The 22,196-nt window shown below is 39.8% G+C and overlaps 1 protein-coding gene across 1 annotated transcript; it reads right to left on the bottom strand.

Moving 5' to 3' along the window:
* Positions 1-4,459: 4,459 nt before the first annotated feature.
* Positions 4,460-21,529, bottom strand: LOC123949410 (NXPE family member 4-like). Its single transcript, XM_046016840.1, is given in 6 exon segments — positions 4,460-5,100; positions 7,515-7,592; positions 7,595-7,711; positions 14,743-14,801; positions 21,109-21,220; positions 21,223-21,529. Coding segments are annotated over 6 exon segments (1,299 nt in total). The 5' UTR covers positions 21,515-21,529.
* Between the last annotated feature and the right edge of the window lie 667 nt (positions 21,530-22,196).

The following is a 22,196-nucleotide window of genomic DNA, read 5'->3' as shown; positions in this document are numbered from 1 at the left end:
TTTGTTTCCTATCTGCAGGAGAGAGGTGCTGCAGCCTGAACCAGGAGGGTAGCAATGGAAGGAGAGAAGAGTCAGGTTGTCCACATACAACAAAATACGGCAGGACTTGGAGAGGAGAGAAACGGATAAATGAAGGATAGCTTCTGGCTACTGTCTGGGTCTTGCTAATGTTTTTTGAATTCGAGAAGACTAGGGACAAATGTGTTTGGAATGAAAATCAAGAATTCTGCTTTCAGCACGGTGAGTTTGAGATACCACCTAGACAGGAAACAGAGAGTTAAGTAGGTGATTGGATATAGATCAGAGTTGGAGACAAATATTTAGAAGTCACTGAAACTATAGGCGGGATTTAAAGCAAAGGGTGGGTATTACTGGGAATGAGACTGTAGCACAAAGCAGGTGAATAGCCTTGAACCTCAAGGTGTTCCAAATGTAGAGGCCAAGTAGCAGAGGTAGAAGGGCCAAAGGAGAGGGGGAAGAAGTCTCTAGGCAGGCAAGAGGAGAACACTGAAAGAGTCATGTCACACAAAGCAAAGTGAGGGTCTGGAAAAAGAAGGCATATTCCACTTAAATGCCACCAAGAGGCTGACTTGGATGAACACAGACAAGTGGCCATTATATCTGACAGCGCATAGGTGACCTGAACAGGAGCAGCAGAGAACGTAAGTCAACACGCAGTGTATTGAAACAGTAGGAGGCAGTGAGGACAGAGAATACAGAATCCCATTGTCCAGGTTTTGTTCTGGGGGAGAAGACGTGTGACAGTAACTGACGAGAAATGTAGTATCAGGGATCTACAGAGTTTTTAATATATATGTTTAAAAATTTGTGTTCACTTTTTGGGAGCGCCTGGGTGGCTCAGTGGGTTAAAGCCTCTGCCTTCAGCTCAGGTCATGATCCCAGAGTCCTGGGATCGAGCCCCGCATCGGGCTCTCTGCTCTGTGGAGAGCCTGCTTCCTCCTCTCTGCCTACTTGTAATCTCTGTCTGTCAAATAAATAAATAAAATCTTTAAAAAAATAATTTGTGTTCACTTTTTAAAAGATGTAAAGTGTTATTAGAGCACGGTCTTGTTTCCTGAGGAAACAACCCAGTAGAAAAGAGTAGGCTGATGACTCAAACAGTTACCAGCTTCCTTTCTCTCATCTACAAACTCCCCTCAGTATCTTCTCTGCAATAAGGGACCCGATTCTCTCAAGCGTCTCTCCTGCACATCGTCAGACTTTCTCAGTAGAGGGAGCTGGAGGGACATTACAGGAGGAAAGGCTTAGGCTTATTTCCAGCGGCTCTGCGGTGGGTTGGTGTTGTGGGTATGGGGCTATCTGGTGGAGCTCCCCCATCTTGTTCCCAGAACCTGTCCATCATTTGGTGACCTTGCAGCCCCCTTTCGGACTAGTAATGATCTTCCCTGGCCTTTGCAACAAGGAAAACAAAGCTTCCTGCCTATGAAGGCCTCCTGTTTGCGTGGGCATCCATTCCCTTGGCAGGTCTCCTGCAGAGTTTGCCAGGGTCCAGGTCCCCGCCTGTGCCCCAGCATGCCAATCACCTGTCCCCTGCACACACCACAGGGGGTGATTTTTGCTTGCCCAGCAACTGCGCACCAGCTGTGGCCTGGGCCAACCTTCACCCTCTGCTACTTTCACCCACAAGGTCTGACCCTCTGAACCATCAACATGGAGGGTCCCTTCCATATTGCCCTTTCCCTGGATTCCCTCCCTCTACCCTAAGGATACCATATGGTTTCCTCATACATTACAATCACTCCTTCATCAAGGGTTTCATAATTCTATGAGACATCCTTGGTTTTGTTCACGGTGTGATGCCTACCTTCTAACTGGGTCCGGAGTAATACAATGGCAAGAGATTATAACTGTAATAATTCAGCAGTAAATAGTACTTATATATACCAGCTTTTGAACATTCTCCTTGGCAAGATCCTCATATGTGCAATTAAAAAACACTTACCTTCTGCCGTGAATTGTTAAGACTGATGAATCACAGACCTGTACCCCCTGAACAAATAATACATTATATGTTAATCTAAAGCAAAACAAAACAAAACAAAACAAAAAAACAAAACCACTCACCTTTTCAGTTTCTTCTCAGTAATATTTCTTAACATCCTTGCTTCTTGGTAATAGTTTTCTTTGGAAATATTTATTTCTTTGTTTCTTTTTAGGAATATTTATCCATCTGTAAGAATCCATCCTTCCCAAAAGGTTGGGTGCCGGGCATTTTCACCTTTTTCTCCTGTTAGAAGACCAGCTTGCTTCTGCTGTGCGCACACTTGGCAATCATCTCAGACGGGAAAGGACCACCTTAAATGTAAAGGAGACATAGAGAGAGTTACCTCTGCGTTTCTGATGATTCCGTTTTTGGAAGACCCAGAAGTGCTAACTTCTGAGAGCTATTCTGAATGTTTTATCTGAGCCTACACTTTCTCTTAGGATTTATACATTACAAACCTATTTCTTTTTCTTTTCTTAAAAACTCTAGGTCATATTCTAAGTTTTGGTCTCTGTTCTAAAATTATAGCCCTCTGTGCATCTTTTTCAAAAATCTGCCCCTTTTCACAAGACCTTCCCCGATCTGCGGGGGAAGAGTGTGGTCATGGAACGTCACTTCCTAACAGAACAACACACGCTCTGCCAGTTTCCGTGGTTTCACAGCTTTCGTTCATTCTGACCTTAGCAACTACAAGAGTCTACAGCGACGCCCAGGTTCAGGTAACCAGTCCCTCTCCCCCTTGCCTTTTCTTCTTATTCTCCCGCTTCTTCTATTTTCTCCTTCCTCGACTGCCTTCTCATTGTAATTAGGATAAAATTCAAACTCCTCGCCATAGGCTACAAAGGCCATACAGAACCTGGCCCCTGCCTTCCCTTCTATCTTCTCCCTGCATGTTTCCTGGTTTGACAATACTCCAGACATCATGATCTCCTGTTCCTTAAATGAACCCGGCTCTGTCATATCTCAGGGGTTTTGCAATTGTCATTTTTTCAGTCTCTACTTCCTCTCATGGATGCCTCCTTTCCAGGAGTTCGATCTCCCTTGAAATGCCTTCCTCTCTGAGATGCCTTCTCTACTAGTCACCTGCATCCCCAGCACGCCATCACTGTCCATTAGTTATGTCACATACTTTGTTGATACGACTTTAGCAGGTTGGAATTTATTAATATCTTTATCTTTTTTCTTCATTATAGTGTAAATTCCTTGATGGCAGAGAATTCATGTGCCTTTTTGATGCTTTATCTCTTAAGGACTAGATCAGTTCCAGGCACATGCTAGATAATATTTTTTGACCATCCAAATATTTACTGGACACTAAACCGTGAACCGTGGTTCATGGGCAAATAAGTAGAAAATTTATTATCCCTTACCCGAAGGAAACTGGATAAATGGATTATGTTTCTATTATAATTGTTCTCTCCTAGAAGCGGCAAGAGTAGGTCAGAGGCCCCGTGGTATCTGGGGCATGGCTTAGAGTGAAAAATTAAGGAAGAATAAGATGCCAAATTGTTTTATAGTAATTATACTGTACCTTTCAACTGAAATTCCATCAGTCATTCTTGTTTGGTCAAGTTTTGGGAAGGTCTGTTACAATCCAAGAGAAAGAGATTAAAATCTACATGTGTAGATTACAGGAACCAACGTTGTTGATCATCTACATTGTGGTTTTCCAACATATTTTAAGCAGTGGAGCTTTCTTCAAATCAAAAGCCCTCCGACAAGTCCAACACACTTATAGGTTAGCCTGGCTGACAGCCTGGCTGACGTGGTGTGGCAGAACTTGTACCCTGCCTGCCAGGCACCTGTTCTAAGTCCTGCCCCTCTACGCAGTACCTCAGGTACCACCTACAGCGCACAGATCTGCACAGAGCAAGGTCTGAAGAAATCGCAAGCCTTAGACTGACTCCCTAATTTGGGAAATAGGCCCAGAGAGCTGATGTGATTTATCCCAAGTTGTGACCAGCTTCTTGAATCCTAGAGAACTGTGCCTTTATGTGTATTGTTCTGTATTCCTGGAGGATAAATTCTATCAAATCTTATTAGCTCCCACCAGTGGGAGTTCTTATAGGGAGAGAAAGTCAGAGGTTTTCAGTATCCAGGAGGCCCTGCCTAGAATTCGGTTGCTCCTTTAGGACAGCAGCCATGGAGAATTGCCTTACGGAACTTCTCTTGCCACTTGGAAACCATCCTGAGCTTGTCTTTTAGCAGCAGAGACAAGAAAATGGGACTGCTTTCTCCAAATATTTTCAAATAACTATTGCACCGGATTTCTATGAATCGGAGATAGCTTATAACCATTAGGTGTCTTGACTTCCCTTTTGTGAAGAGTAGCAGGACTCTGGTCAAGAAGTGTAGCTCCTTTTCATGGGCATTTCTAATTTTTATTCTTAAGTGGATGCCCAATTAGAAATAATTTGGTTGAATCAGTGGTTTATGGATTAGCCATGGTGCAGATTATCTCATGCTAATTGGGAGTTCAGAGCCAAACACAGGAACTGGCATGATAGCAAACACTTTATAAATGTTTTTAATTAACTGAATGGATTTCAGAGGGGTTATCTGGCAAATATAGTTTAACAATATACTAACTTGATTTCTCACTACAGATTGCGGTGGGTGGACATTATCTGTGCCACGTGCAATTGTTGTATCCCAGGCATCGACGATGCCCACATTGAGATCTTGAAAGATATCCTTAATGGCAAGATACTGGACATAACCATGAAAGTCACTGAATCTTTCCACATCACCGTGCATCTCCCTGATGTTTTCTGCCTTGATAATAACCATAGTGTCTGGGCTTCTCAGAAGAAGACGTTGAACAGCCTTGTGGATATTGAGGGTCCTTTGGATAAAAATATCGATGGGGAAGGGTCTGAAATGCTGGCCCAGGGAAATAGCCATGACAGTGCTCTTTCCTCCTCCAGTTCTGTCAATGACTCGAGCTCTATATTCAGTTTCTTTCACTGACTAGATCAATGGTCCATTCAGAGGGTAGCCATGTTTTTGCCACTGGATGTGGATATTCTTGTCCAAGTCCACAGCAAGTTGGTGTTGAAGTCTTCCAGATTCATGCAGATCCATGGACTTCAGTGCTGATGACCAATAGGCAATCCCAAGATGAAACAAGTGAAAAGTTACAAAGATGATAAAGACAGGAGAAAAGGTTTGGTGTTTATAACACGGGAATCATGACTGATTACAGGCTTAAATGAAGGAATAGTTTTTACTTGAACAATCCGAAGTATTATTCCACGGATAAGAAGTTATATAAGAAGTTCCCTTGTAGAATGATGTAGAAGCAAATTGACTGGGGATGGTAAGCACTGACGTAAGTTTTATATATATATAGTATATATGTAAGTATATAAAAATATATATTACATATATATATATAGTATATATGTAAGTATATAAAATTCCAGTCTTAGGGAAACAGAGTATTTGGAGAAATAGGTTTACTTGTGTGTGTCTTTTTTTTTTAAATGCAAAGATATCAACTAGTCCTTTCTCTATCCTCAAGCTTAATCTACAGCTCACAAGATGTACAAAATAATACCAAAAAATTAACTAAAAAGTTAACTACATCATGCTCCAATGAAGTTACGTCAGTGCTTCCCATCCCAGTCAGTTTGCTTCTATGTGATTCTACGAGAGAACATATGTAACTTCTTATCCATAGAACACACACAATTGTCATGTTGTCATGTTGTAGAAGACCAAGAGATGGACCTGTTCAGGGCTACACAGCTTGCGACAGACGCTGCACCTCGGTTTGAAATGCCTCCCAATTCTTGTGCAAACTGTCCACCCAATCTTAGAACCCATGAAAATAGGAGCCTAAGACGAATAGAATAAAATGAAGTCCTTCCATTTTCCATCCTCTAAATTGGGCCTTTATCAGACGACTGGGGCCAGCTGCTTTGTAGTTAGAACTTCTGAGGAAAATATGTAGAAAAGGATTATTAATGCTTTGGAACAAGTGCCGTCTTTGAAGTAAAGGGCTATATTTAAAGTTCTCACCCACGGCGTTTGGAAATAAAGACACCCGAGCATTGGTTGAAGGAAAATGGCAGTATCATTGTCTTCGTTCTGTTTCTAATTTACTTCAATTTCCTTTTCCAAAGCCTGCTGTGAAATTTAACTTTTAACAAAAGGTGCAACAGATATTTTGCTGCAATTTAAAAGTTAGACAAAGAGGGGGTAATGTCATTAAATTCTGTGCTCTTCATAACCTAAGAGATCCACTGTTATGGAATGTGATGCTGAAGATTACCCCCAGATCCTGAGTTTTACAGACGAGGAAACTGAGACCTGCAGGAGTTCAGAGGTCACAGTTCACAACTCCCTCCCTTTTGTTGCGAATTCTACCTATTGCTTGGAGACAAGTTCCCTACTGCTTTCCCCTTTTTATTGGGAGGATCAGCTGACCTTCTAAGTTGGAGATCCCAAGAAGGGCAGCACGTCAGGCCATAACAGAGCCACAGAAGGTGCACTGTCCCCAGGGAAGACAGACAGGACCCAGGACCCAGTAGGCAGGAAGTCACAGTTTGCCAGGCACGAGTGCTCAGACCTCCCGGTGAATTCTGAATTATTACTGGTGCGTCCTTTGTTTAGTAGGTGGAGCAACTGGTCTAGGATTTTAGCCACTGGATTCCAACCCCAACTTGGATATGGGATACAGCTACAGTAGCTCTTGTTTACTGACCCCTATGTGTCTATGGGCCTTGCTTGTTAAGTGTTTATAACCATTATCTCATTTAGTCTTCATAACAACCACCAGATAATATCATTGTGTAGCTAGATGAGGAAAATGAGGCACAGAAAATAAGTAACACGTCAAAGGCCATAGCTTCTAAGTGGCACAGTCTATGTATGTTAGATAACACAGCCCATGCTTGTAAGTATTATTTCTAACTGACGCCAAGTCATCGCCTTACTCCTGGAATCTCTCTTTTCATGCAATGACAATAGGGACGGCAGCTTACACCAAAGAGGGCTTACCTATGTAACAAACAATTCTAGCAACATTGTGCATATTACTTCATTTTACCAGGTGGGTACTATTTTAACCCCCGTCTTACAGATGAAGAAACTTAGAGGGAAAACAGTTGTATAACTTGCCCAAGATTACCCAGACAGGACCTGCAGCAGCCAGATTTTGCCCCCGGGGCATCGGGATCTAGAATCCACACCTTTAAGCTTTATGCCAACTGTAGAAAATGGAAAATATAAAATCTTACATTATTTTCAGCTCTGTCAATGACTTTCTGGGCATGCTGGCTACATTCTGAGGCAGGCATTGGGATAGGGATGGAATAAACCTTCTCTGCACATCCTCCATTCCAGTTAGATGAACATATTCTTTTAAAGGAAAGACAATTATGTCTTGAAAAGTTTCGGTGTGTTGTGGTTAAGAAATACGAAGAAGGCATATCCGACTGCTTCCTTGGAACAAAAATTAAAATTTCTGAAAGGGATGTATATAATAGCTTAGACTGAGGCATACTGTTGATACTGTTTTTGAAATATTCCAACCACTGGCGGATCATGGAATCTGCCATTATATATATGAATTTTCCTCTTTCATTTTCATTGGAGCCAAACTACAGGAGACCGGATTCCATGTCTCTTTCCAAACATGTCCCCCAGGGACTGTGGCTGTCATTCCAAACTTGCATTTCTTTTTCATTGGAACTGTTTTTCCTGGCAAAAATAACAGCAAGAGAAGATCTAAAATATCACATATTCATCAGTAATTATTAAGAACCTACTATCATTTCTAAGTATCTTCTTAATATGTCACGAGGGAGGTGAAAAACCCTATTGAAGCATCATCCTCTTAAAAAATAGTTATTTTTTTTAATATTTTATTTATTTATTTGACAGAGAGAGATCACAAGTAAATAGGCAGGCAGAGAGAGAGAGAAGGAAGCAGGCTCCCTGCCGAGCAGAGAGCCCGATGCGGGGCTCGATCCCAGGACCCTGAGATCATGACCTGAGCCGAAGGCAGCGGCTTAACCCACTGAGCCACCCAGGCGCCCCAAAAATAGTTATTTTTAGTAAAATTTTTCTCTGATATGAATTTTTTAAATAGTGTTCATTAAAGTTTATTGTAGAGACCATGTTTTCTCCCCCTCTTCCCCCAGAAAGAACCCTCTGGGTAAAATTTAAATATTTGTTTGGCTTCCTCTGAAAGTAAAGTTATCAATTCTTGCTTAGTAATAAAAACTCAATTATTTTATCATTTTACCCTCAGGTTTGTCACCCTTTGTCATAGTGTTATAAATGACATCATCAAACTGGAAGTTCTCTGACAAGAGGGTCCAGGACGGCAGCGTAGGCAGACCCTGAAGTCACCCCCTTCCATGGATACACCAAGTCTACCCCCACATACACAGCAATTCCTCCTGAAGAACCGAGGGCTGGTTGAACAGCTACTTCACAATGAATGATAGAGGGACCACAGAGAGGAGAATAAAAAGATGATGGTAACCATAGGAGCCCTACCTCCAATGCAGCAACTTGATTAGGGAGGGATATCAGACTTGCTTGTTCTGGGGCATTTAAAAGGCAACTAGTGTTTAAGTAAAGGAAATGCACTCACTCACACTGAATCATCTGCCAAAAAAGTAGTGGCACTACTGAAACTCTTTTTGGGGTTGGAGATGGACAAGGAGTGAGTGTGTGCGTGTGTGTGCACGCACGCGCATGCCCTCCCCCTCCACTGTAATAGCCTGGATGGGAGCAGGGTCCAGGTGCTCTAGTCAGTTTATTAGGACTGCCCTAGGAAGTCCAGGTCCTCAAGTTCACATCAGCTCCCGCTGCCCCCAAAGACATCACCCCATCCCCAGCTCCATCTGTCCTGCCAACGGGCCCCAGAGTGGCAGGCCACAGGATTTCCCCAGGCCATGCCTGACCCAGCCATCCTGCCACAGTGGCTCAGGCAGCCCTGGCATGGTGGACACCAGGAACCTGCTGGCATGTACCCACTCTAGACTCAGCCATCTCACAAGGATGGACACAGCAGGATCCCCTGGCCCATGCCCACTCCAGGCCCAGCTATCTCAGGAGGGTGGCCCACCCCCCAAGACCCTGGAGACCCCAGCCCCATGCCTGCTCCAGCCCCAGTCATCCAGGTTTTGGCATCCTGGTGCTAAAACCTCCAGGCATGCAGTTTACACAGAGAATGCTCCTACACAAGGCCACTCTTTTAAGACAGAGAGAGGTAACTATTCTGCTTAATTCATTAAAAACAAAATAAAACAAAACCCACAAAAAGTCAAGCAAAACGAGGAATAAAGAATTACGTTCCAAATGAAAAAATAAAAAAATAAAAAAATAAAACTCCAGAAAAACCCAAATGAAACAGAGATAAGTAATTGACCCGAGAAAGTGTTCAAAGTAATGGTTATAAAGACACTGACCAAAATGGGCAAATGGAGAACTTCAGTAAAGAGTTAGAAAATGTAAAAATGGGGGCGCCTGGGTGGCTCAGTGGATTAAGCCGCTGCCTTCGGCTCAGGTCATGATCTTAGGGTCCTGGGATCGAGCCCCGCATTGGGCTCTCTGCTCCGCAGGTGAGCCTGCTTCCTCCTCTCTCTCTGCCTGCCTCTCTGCCTACTTGTATCTCTCTCTGTGTCAAATAAATAAATAAAATCTTTAAAAAAAAAAAAAAAGAGAAAAAGAAAATGTAAAAATGAGCCAGAGCTGAAGAACACAAACTGAAATGCAAAGTAAACTAGAGTAAACCAACAATGGATTAGATGAAACAGAAGAACAGAATCTGGAAGACAGAATAGTGGGAATCACCCAAGCTGAATGGCACGAAAGCTAGTTTTTTTTTGGAGGAGTAGGGTTCAGGGGTAGAATTTAGTGATTCACTACTGACATAAATCCCCCAGTACTCACACCCTCCTTAATGCCCATCACCCATTTAGTCCATAACCCCCTCCCCCTACACACCTCCCCTCTAGCAACCCTCAGTTTTTCTCTATAGTTAAGAGTCTCTTATGGTTTGTCCTCTCTCTCTGTTTTCATTGAATTTTCCTTCCTTTCCCCTATGTTCATCCGTTTTGTTTCTTAAATTCTACATATGAGTGAAAGACTATAACATTTGTCTTTCTTGGACTGAATTATTTTGTTTAGCATAATACCCTCTAGTTCAATCCATATTGTTGCAAATGGCAAGATGTCATTTTTTTTTGATCACTAATATTCCACTGTGTGTGTGTATACACATGTGTGTGTATACCACACATATGTGTATGTGTGAAGATGTATACCACCTCTTCTTTATCCATTCATCAATTGATGGACATTTGGACCCTTTACATAATTTGACTATTGTGGATAGTGCTGCTATAATCATTGGCTGTGTGTGCCCCTTTGAATTAGCATTTTTTACCCTTAGGATAAATACCTAGTGATGCAATTGCTGGGTCATAGGATAGTTCTATTTTTAACTTTTTTGAGCAACCTCCATGATGTTTTCCAGTGTTGCTGCACCAGCTTGCATTCCCACCAGCAGTTAGGAGCATCCCCTTTCTTTGCATCCTCACCAACATCTGTTATTTCCTGACTTGTCAATTTTAGCCATTCTGACAGGTGTGGGTGGTGTCTCATTGTTATTTTGATTGGAATTTCCCTGATGATGAGTGATGTTGAGCATCTTTTCCTGTATCTGTTAGACATCTGGATGTCTTCTTTGGAAAAGTATTCATGTCTTTGACCCATTTCTTAACTGGATTATTTTTTTTTTTTTTTTGGATGTTGAGTTTGATAAGATCCTTTCAATAGATAAAGAAAAAAAACATTTGACAAAATACAGTATCCTTACTTGAGAAAAATCATCAGGAAAGTAGGGATAGATGAAAGATACCTCAACACTGTAAAATAAATGTTAAAAATAAAAAATGGTAAGGTAGCCACGTAATAACATCAAACATACTTACATTTGCATTATAGAGATCCCAGAAGAAGAAAAAGTGATAAGTGGGCAGAAAACTTATTTGAATAAATAATGGCTGAAAACTTATCTAACCTGGAGAAGGAAATAGACAGCCAGGTCTAGGAAGCAGAGAGAGTCCCAAACTGGTTGAGTCCAAAGAGATCTATACCAAGACATGATATACCATCTAAAATGGCAAAAGTCAAAAGTTAAAGATAGAGAATATTAAAATCAGCAAGAGAAAACAATCACATACATAGGAAACTCCATAAGACTATCAGCTGATGTTTAGCAGAAACTTTGCAGGCCAGAAGGGAGTGGAGGAATATATTTAGAGTGCTGAAAGGAAAAACTTATAAAGAATACTCTACCTAGCAAGGTTATCATTCAGAATTAATAGAAATATAGAGTTTCCTGGAGTAGCAAAAACTAAAGGAATTAATCACCACTAAACTGCACTTACAAGAAATGATAAAGGGTTTTCTTTAAACAGAAAATAGGTTATAATGAGAAATACATACATACATTTATATATAAATATATAGAATATATATAAAAGAAAAATTCATTGATAAAAGCAACTATCAGTAAAGGCAGTAAATCAGCCACTTAAAGAACTAGTATGAAAGTTAAATACAAAAATAGGTAAAACTATGACTATAAAAACAGTTAAAGGTTACACAAAATAAAAAGATGTAAAATAAGACATCAAAAAAATGGGCAGTGGGGGGAATAAAATTGTACTGTTTTACAATGCATTTAAACTTAATTGACTATCAGCTTAATACATAAATGTGAATATATGAACCTTATGGGATCCATGAACAAAAATCTGTAATAGATGAACAAATGAGGAAGGAACCCAAATATAATTGTCAAGAAAATAAATTAAAAGGGAAAACAAGAACAAAAGAACCATTAAAAGAACCAGAAAACAATGAAAAATATAGCAATAAGTACATACCTATCTATAATTAATTTAAATGGACTACATGCTCTAATCAAAAGGAAAGAAGGAGAAAAGAATGCACAAATTACCAATATTAGAAATGAGAGGGGCGCCTGGGTGGCTCAGTGGTTTAAGCCTCTGCCTTCGGCTCAGGTCATGATCTCAGGGTCCTGGGATCGAGCCCCGCATCGGGCTCTCTGCTCAGTGAGAAGCCTGTTTCTCCCTCTCTCTCTGCCTGCCTCTCTGCCTACTTGTGACCTCTCTCTCTGTCAACTAAATAAATAAAATATTAAAAAAAAAAAAGAAATGAGAAAGGATCTCTAAAGATTCTGTAGATATTAAAAGGTAACAAAGCAATACTACAATAAAAATGAATGCCAACAAATTTCAAAGTTTAAATGAGATGGATAAATTCTTTGAAAAATACAACTTACAAAATTGATACAAGTTGAAACAGAACATCTGAATAGGCATATTCATGTGAAATAAATTAAATTTATAATTAAAACTTCTCAGAAAGAAAAAAGAGACATAAGGTGGCAAAACAGATAAAAAAACTAAGACCATCTGTATGCTGCCGACAAGAGACTCATTTCAGATCTAAAGACACACAAGCTGACAGTGAAGGAAAGTAAGATATTCCACATAAATGAAAATTAAAAAAGAAAGCTGGTATACAATATTTGTGTAGGACAAAATAGACTTTAAAACAGAAAAAGGCATCACATAATGATAAAGGGCTAAATCCAAGCAGGGGATATAATGTTTGTAGTATTTATGCAACCCAAAATAGGAGCACCTAAATACACAAAACAAATATTCACAGACACAAGAGGAAATTGACAGTAGCACAATAATAGTAGAAGACTTAAATACTCCACGCTTTCATCACTGGTTACATCATCCAGATCCTTTCAATAAGGAAACACTGGCCTTAAATGACACATTAGATCAAATAGACTTAACAGAGATCTATAGAAAATTTCATTCAAAACCTTCAGAACGCACATTTTTTAAAGTGCATAGGGAACATTCTCCAGGATAGATCACATGTTAGGCCACAAAACGAGTCTCATTGTATTAAAAAAGACTGAAATCTTATCAAACACCTTTTCCAAACACAATGGTATGAAATGAGGAATCAATTACAAGAAGAACTGGAAAAACCATGAACAGATGGAGACTAAACAGCAAGTTACTAAACAACTAATGGGTTAAAAAAAAATCAAAGGAAGTGAAAAAACACCTTGAGGCAAATGAAAACAGAACCACAACTCCCCCAAATCTATGGGACATGGTAAAAACAGTTCTAAGAGAAAGCTTGTAGCACTATAGCAAAAACTAAACCAAAAAAGTCCAAATAAACAGTCCAATTTTATACCTAAAGAAACTAGAGAAAAAGAACAAAGCCTAAAGTTAGTAGGAGAAAAGACTTACTAAAGATCAGAGTCGAAATATATGGAACAGAGCCTGAAAAAAATTAGAAAAGATCAATGAACTAAAAGCTGGTTCTTTGAAAAGGTAAATGGAATCAATTAACCACTATCCAGATTCATCAATGAAAACAAGAGAACACAAATAAAACCAGAAATGAAAAAGGAGGGATGCGTGGGTGGCTCAGTCAGTTAAGCATTGGACTTAGGCTCAGGTCATGATCTCAGGGTCCTGAGAGCAAGCTCTACATCTGGCTCCCTGCTCAACAGGGAGCCTTGCTTCTCCCTCTCATCTGCCCATTCATTAGATCTCTCCTTCTCTCAAATAAATCTTAAAAAGAAGTGAAAACAGAATTTACAAATGATACTACATATATAAAGTATCATAAGAGATTATATGAACAATTACAGGCCAAAAATTTGGAAATCCTAGAAGAAATGAACAGCTTTCCAACTCTGAATTACAAAGAAATAGAAAATCTGAATAGACCAATTACAAGGACTGAAAATGAATCAGTAACTCGAAACTTTTCAAAAAACAAAAGTCCAGAACCAGACAGCGTCACAGGTGAATTCTAATAAATACCCAAAGAAAAGTTAGTACCTAGTTTTCTCAAATCATTCCAAAAAATTATAAAGAAAGAATGCTTCCAAACTCATTTTGAAAGGTCAGCACTACCTTCATACCAAAACTAGGCAAATACATCATACAGACAAAATTATAGGTCAATATCCATGATGAACTTAGATGAAAAAAAACCTTAACAAAATATTAACAAACCAAATTCAACAATACATTAAAAACATATACCCCACTTGAGTGAGATTTATTCCAGGAATGCAAGGATGGTTCAGTACCTGCAAATCAATGTGATACATGTATTACCAAATTAGGATACAAATCACATGAGCACCTTAATAGATGCAGAGAATGAATATATAACAACATTCAATATACATTTATAAGAACTCTTAACAAATTGAGTATTAAAAAAAACATATCTCAACATAAGAGACTCTTAGATGGCAGGTTGGAAACGTCTAGATGGTGATTTTTGGGCTTATAGTGATGTGGGAAGGAGATGATGGTGCTGATGTGGGGAGGGAAACACCTAGGTGTAAATAGAGAGTTTTGACAGTTGAAGGTTATCATGTTGAACGAGCGGGTAATCTGTTGCCTGATAAGTAGATTAATGATGAATTACAGTTACGTAAACAGGTTTATGATACCCTAGTGATTCCAATCATTATTCACTTGGGTAACTGATATCTTGGCTCACCACGGAGAAGACTGATGTGCAGAGTACCAACAGGGCAGATAACAATGAACAAGTCCACCAGAAGAAAGAAACCCTTTGAATGAGTTTATGGCTAAGCACCACCCATCATCCCAGGGAGAACTTACTGTTGTATTTGGAGACATTAATGGCATTGTTTTCCATAATCTCAACATTCACATTTGACCTTAAAGAGACAGATACAAAAATTAATCTGCAGGTGACCCCAAAGATCAGGGAACACTAGCAGCCACATTACTTATTGCTTCAGAGATTTCTTAGTGCTAATAATTGACTACCATACTCACAGTTTCAGGCCATTGATTAAATTTCCCTTCCTTTGCTTATTACAAAGTCCAGGGGTGCAGATACCTAGTAGGGGTGAAAGGTAATTTATTGAGGTGCACTAAGAATATATTTGAACACACACTTACATGTATGTTTCTCATTCCATTTCAATTTTTATTTTGTTTACATATATTTTTATTTCACTTATAGGGGTTAAATATCAAAAAAGACTGGTGACTCTACAACAGGCCCCTCACCCAGAAGATCAACAAAATATCCAACCAGGATGAAGTTTATCTATCAAGGAAAGCAGGTTCAATACCAAGGACAGCAGCGGAATTCCAGGGGAGGAGAAAGCAAAGCACGGAACTCATGGCTTTCTCCCCATGATTCTTTAGTCTTGCGGTTAATTCAATTTTTTTTCTTTTTTTTTTTCTACTAAATTTTTTAAAACTTTTACCCTTTTTAACGTTTTTTGACTAGTTTATCTAAAATATATATTTTTTCTTTCTTTTTTATATTTTTTATTTCTTTTTTTAATTTTTTCTTTTTTTTTCTTTTCCCTGAACCTCTTTTTATCCCCTTTCTCCCCCTCCCCCACAATTTGGGGTCTCTTCTGATTTGGTTACAGTGCATTTTTCTGGGGTCTTTGCCACCCTTTTACTATTTTATTTGATCCTTCATATCCTCTTATCTGGACAAAATGACAAGGCGGAAAAAATCACCACAAACAAAAGAACAAGAGGCAGTACCGAAGGTTGGGGACCTAATCAACACGGACATTGGTAGTATGTCAGATCTAGAGTTCAGAATGACGATTCTGAAGGTTCTAGCTGGGCTCGAAAAAGGCATGGAAGATATTAGAGAAACCCTCTCTGGAGATATAAAAGCCCTTTCTGGAGAAATTAAAGAACTAAAATCTAACCAAGTTGAAATTAAAAAAGCTATTAATGAGGTGCAATAAAAAATGGAGGCTCTCACTGCTAGGATCAATGAGGCAGAAGAAAGAATTAGTGATATAGAAGACCAAATGACAGAGAATAAAGAAGCTGAGCAAAAGAGGGACAAACAGCTACTGGACCACGAGGGGAGAATTCGAGAGGTAAGTGACACCATAAGACGAAACAACATTAGAATAATTGGGATTCCAGAAGAAGAAGAAACAGAGAGGGGAGCAGAAGGTCTATTGGAGAGAGTTATTGGAGAGAATTTCCCTAATATGGCAAAGGGAACAAGCATCAAAATCCAGGAGTTGCAGAGAACCCCCCCTCAAAATCAACAAGAATAAGCCCATACCCTGTCACCTAATAGTAAAATTTACAAGTCTTAGTGACAAAGAGAAAATCCTGAAAGCAGCCTGGAAAAAGAAGTCTGTAATATACAATGGTAAAAATATTAGATTGGCACCAGACTTATCCACAGAGACCTGGCAGGCCAGATAGAGCTGGCATGACATATTCAGAGCACTAAATGAGAAAAACATGCAGCCAAGAATACTATATCCAGCTAGGCTATCATTGAAAATAGAAAGAGATAAAAGCCTTCCAGGACAAACAAAAACTGAAAGAATTTGCAAACACCAAACCAGCTCTCCAGGAAATATTGAAAGGGGTCCTCTAAGCAAAGAGAGAGCCTAAAAGTAGTAGATCAGAAAGGTACAGAGACAATATACAGTAACAGTCACCTTACAGGCCATACAATGGTACTAAATTCATATCTCTCAATAGTTATCCTGAATGTTAATGGGCTAAATGCCCCAATCAAAAGACACAGGGTATCAGAATGGATAAAAAAACAAAACCCATCAGTATGTTGCCTACAAGAAACTCATTTTAGACGCGAAGACACCTCCAGATTTAAAGTGAGGGGGTGGAAAACAATTTACCATGCTAATGGGCATCAGAAGAAAGCTGGAGTGGCAATCCTTATATCAGATCAATTAGATTTTAAGCCAAAGACTATAATAAGAGATGAGGAAGGACACTATATCCTACTCAAAGGGTCTGTCCAACAAGAAGATCTAACAATTTTAAATATCTATGCCCCTAAAGTGGGAGCAGCCAACTATATAAACCAATTAATAACAAAATCAAAGAAACACATCAACAATAATACAATAATAGTAGGGGACTTTAACACTCCCCTCACTGAAATGGACAGATCATCCAAGCAAAAGATCAACAAGGAAATAAAGGCCTTAAATGACACACTGGACCTGACGGACATCACAGATATATTCAGAACATTTCATCCCAAAGCAACAGAATACACATTCTTCTCTAGTGCACATGGAACATTCTCCAGAATAGATCACATCCTGGGTCACAAATCAGCTCTCAACCGGTATCAAAAGATTGGGATCATTCCCTGCATATTTTCAGACCACAATGCTGTGAAGCTAGAAATCAATCACAAGAGGAAAGCTGGAAAGAACCCAAATACATGGAGACTAAACAGCATCCTTCTAAAGAATGAATGGGTCAACCAGGAAATTAAAGAAGAATTGAAAAAATTCATGGAAACAAATGATAATGAAAACACAACGGCTCAAAATCTGTGGGACACAGCAAAGGCAGTCCTGAGAGGAAAATATATAGCGGTACAAGCCTTTCTCAAGAAACAAGAAAGGTCTCAAGTACACAACCTAACCCTACACCAAAAGGAGCTAGAGAAAGAACAAGAAAGAAACCCTAAACCCAGCAGGAGAAGAGAAATCATAAAGATCAGAGCAGAAATCAATGAAATAGAAACCAAAAAAAAAAAAAAAAAAAGAAAATCAATGAAACTAGGAGCTGGTTCTTTGAAAGAATCAATAAGATTGATAAACCCCTGGCCAGACTCATCAAAAAGAAAAGAGAAAGGACCCAAATAAATCAAATCATGAATGAAAGAGGAGAGATCACAACTAACACCAAAGAAATACAGACAATTATAAGAACATACTATGAGCATCTCTACGCCAACAAATTGGACAATCTGGAAGAAATGGATGCATTCCTAGAGACATATAAACTACCACAACTGAACCAGGAAGAAATAGAAAACCTGAACAGGCCCATAACCAGTAAGGAGATTGAAACAGTCATCAAAAATCTCCAAACAAACAAAAGCCCAGGGCCAGACGGCTTCCCAGGGGAATTCTACCAAACATTTAAAGAAGAACTCGTTCCTATTCTCCTGAAACTGTTCCAAAAAATAGAAATGGAAGGAAAACTTCCAAACTCATTCTATGAGGCCAGCATCACCTTGATCCCAAAACCAGACAAGGATCCCACCAAAAAAGAGAACTACAGACCAATATCCTTGATGAACACAGATGCAAAAATTCTCACCAAAATACTAGCCAATAGGATTCAACAGTACATTAAAAGGATTATTCACCACGATCAAGTGGGATTTATTCCAGGGCTGCAGGGTTGGTTCAACATCCGCAAATCAATCAATGTGATAGAACACATTAATAAAAGAAAGAACAAGAACCATATGATACTCCCAATAGATGCTGAAAAAGCATTTGACAAAGTACAGCATCCCTTCCTGATCAAAACTCTTCAAAGTGTAGGGATAGAGGGCACATACCTCAATATTATCAAAGCCATCTATGAAAAACCCATTGCAAATGTCATTCTCAATGGAGAAAAACTGAAAGCTTTTCCGTTAAGGTCAGGAACACGGCAGGGATGTCCATTAGCGCCACTGCTATTCAACATAGTACTAGAAGTCCTAGCCTCAGCAATCAGACAACAAAAGGAAATTAAAGGCATCCAAATTGGCAAAGAAGAAGTCAAACTATCACTCTTTGCAGATGATATGATACTATATGTGGAAAACCCAAAAGACTCCACTCCAAAACTACTAGAACTTGTACAGGAATTCAGTAAAGTGTCAGGATGTAAAATCAATGCACAGAAATCAGTTGCATTTCTGTACACCAACAACAAGACAGAAGAAAGAGAAATTAAGGAGTCAATCCCATTTACAATTGCACCTAAAACTATAAGATACCTAGGAATAAACCTAACCAAAGAGGCTAAGAATCTATATGCAGAAAATTATAAATTACTCATGAAAGAAATTGAGGAAGACACAAAGAAATGGAAAAATGTTCCATGCTTCTGGATTGGAAGAATAAATATTGTGAAAATGTCCATGCTACCTAAAGCAATCTACACATTTAATGCAATCCCTATCAAAATACCATCCATTTTTTTCAAAGAAATGGAACAAGTAATCCTAAAATTTATATGGAACCAGAAAAGACCTCGAATAGCCAAAGGAATATTGAAAAAGAAAGCCAAAGTTGGTGGCATCACAATTCCAGACTTCAAGCTCTATTACAAAGCTGTCATCATCAAGACAGTATGGTACTGGCACAAAAACAGACACATAGAACAATGGAACAGAATAGAGAGTCCAGAAATCGACCCTCAACTCTATGGTCAACTCATCTTCGACAAAGCAGGAAAGAATGTCCAATGGAAAAAAGACAGCTTCTTCAATAAATGGTGCTGGGAAAATTGGACAGCCACATGCAGAAAAATGAAATTGGACCACTTCCTTACACCACACACAAAAATAGACTCAAAATTGATGAAGGACCTCAATGTGAGAAAGGAATCCATCAAAATCCTTGAGGAGACTGGGCGCCTGGGTGGCTCAGTGGGTTAAGCTGCTGCCTACGGCTCAGGTCATGATCTCAGGGTCCTGGGATCGAGTCCCGCATCGGGCTCTCTGCTCGGCAGGGAGCCTGCTTTCCCCTCTCTCTCTGCCTGCCTCTCTGTCTACTTGTGATCTCTCTCTGTCAAATAAATAAATAAAATATTAAAAAAAAAAATCCTTGAGGAGAACACAGGCAGGAACCTCTTCGACCTCAGCCACAGCAACATCTTCCTAGGAACATCGGCAAAGGCAAGGGAAGCAAGGGCAAAAATGACCTATTGGGATTTCATCAAGATCAAAAGCTTTTGCATAGCAAAGGAAACAGTTAACAAAACCAAAAGACAACTGACAGAATGGGAGAAGATATTTGCAAACGACATATCAGATAAAGGGTTAGTATCCAAAATCTATAAGGAACTTAGCAAACTCAACACCCAAAGAACAAACAATCCAATCAAGAAATGGGCAGAGGACATGAACAGACATTTTGGCAAAGAAGACATCCAGATGGCCAACAGACACATGAAAAAGTGCTCCACGTCACTCGGCATCAGGGAAATACAAATCAAAACCACAATGAGATATCACCTCACACCAGTCAGAATGGCTAAAATTAACAAGTCAGGAAATGACAGATGCTGGCGAGGATGTGGAGAAAGGGGAACCCTCCTACACTCTTGGTGGGAATGCAAGCTGGTGCAACCACTCTGGAAAACAGCATGGAGGTTCCTCAAAATGTTGAAAATAGAACTACCTTATGACCCAGCAATTGCACTACTGGGTATTTACCCTAGAGATACAAACGTAGTGATCTGAAGGGGCACGTGCACCTGAATGTTTATAGCAGCAATGTCTACAATAGCCAAACTATGGAAAGAACCTAGATGTCCATCAACAGATGAATGGATAAAGAAGAAGTGGTATATATACACAGTGGAATACTATGCAGCCATCAAAAGAAATGAAATCTTGCCATTTGTGACGACGTGGATGGAACTAGAGCGTATCATGCTTAGTGAAATAAGGCAATCGGAGAAAGACAACTATCATATGATCTCCCTGATATGAGGATATGGAGATGCAACATGGGGGCTTAAGGCGATAGGAGAAGAATAAATGAAACAAGATGGGATTGGGAGGGAGACAAACCATAATTGACTCTTAATCACACAAAACAAACTGGGGGTTGCTGGGGGGAGGTGGGGTTGGGAGAGGGGGAGGGGGTTATGGACATTGGGGCTATGGTGAGTGCTGTGAAGTGTGTAAACTTGGCGATTCACAGACCTGTACCCCTGGGGATAAAAATACATTATATGTTTATAAAAAATAAGAAATAAAAACAGATCTGAAAAAAAAAAAAAGACTGGTGACTACTGGAACATAAGGCACTGTTCCCAAATGAAAATGAATTCACAGATTTTTTTTTTCTAAAATGGTTCTTCATAGAGTCCCAAAATTGATATATTCAGAGCGCTTTCCTTTGGATCAATATGGAGGCTAAAACATTACCACATTTTCCCAGGTAGTCTCCAGAAATAATTATTTACATTTTGAAGAGGCTCCCTTCTTGTCTGATAAGATAAGAAACCTCTGTGTTTTTGGAATGCATGTGAGTGAGTGCAACACAGGGCACGTGCTGAGGTCTCACGCTGTAGAAGCTTCTTGGTCTTGAGCATGCAAGTACTCACAGAGCTCAGTGCTGGAGCTTAAAACCAGGGCACAATCAGTATCAGTGCAGGAGGTGCCACTGACAACTTGGCCCGTGAAGATCACCCTATCATAGCCATGGTTCCTTGCCCTCCAGGGAGCCGACACCCCTTCACTGGGGTGGATGAGTAGGACAGACAGACAGACCCAGCCCTCCTGGAAGAGGGTGAAACTGACAAGGTAAGTGCCATTGTTGAAATCTGTCACCTTTCCAGAAGCACCTGCCTTCAAGGCTGGGGAGGACATCCTGGCCCTCCGGAAGTGACCGCCATATTCCTTCCTGTGACCCAAGTGGTCCCTCACCTCCAGCAGGATGTCTAGTGGATCCTCCCTGCAGTAGGCATCTCGAGGGTGAACTATGGAGGCTGTGCCCTGAGCAGCACTGGTGGGGGTGCTCCTGTGGGTGAAAGGTCTGGGTGGGATCAACTGGTCTAGTTTCTCCATGATTCTCTTTACTCTTAGCTCAGTCTCTGCTGATGAAACTACTGGATGCGGTTGTAATTCAGGACTCGAGGACTTCATGATAAAGTTCCAGTGATGGAGGGAGAGGGGCAGCTTAAATGCAGTCCATATCTGAAATGATAATGAATACAATAAAAAATATAGAGAATTTTTTTAGGTAATATAATTTTTGGTAGGCTAGCCAACTTGGATCTTTTATAGAATAATGGGACATAAAAAATAAAATGATACTGAGATTTTATCATCGTGTATGTTTCATGGGCAAAATAATTTTCCTTAAATTTGGTGGTGGAACTCATTTCTTACTGGCTAATATATTTTGGGTTCTAGGATCTTCTTCCCTAAAGTGATGATGGTAAACTAGATATTTGCAGGGCAGTTGTGAAGATGTGGAAAATGTTTTTTAACTGCATAGTGCACAACAAATGTTTATTGTTCTATTATTTCTTAATCTTAAAGCTAGAAT

The sequence above is a fragment of the Meles meles genome, chromosome 8 (assembly GCF_922984935.1).
Source record: "Meles meles chromosome 8, mMelMel3.1 paternal haplotype, whole genome shotgun sequence".
In the NCBI taxonomy this organism is placed as follows: Eukaryota; Metazoa; Chordata; class Mammalia; order Carnivora; family Mustelidae; genus Meles; species Meles meles.
This window is presented reverse-complemented; position numbering and strand designations above follow the sequence as displayed.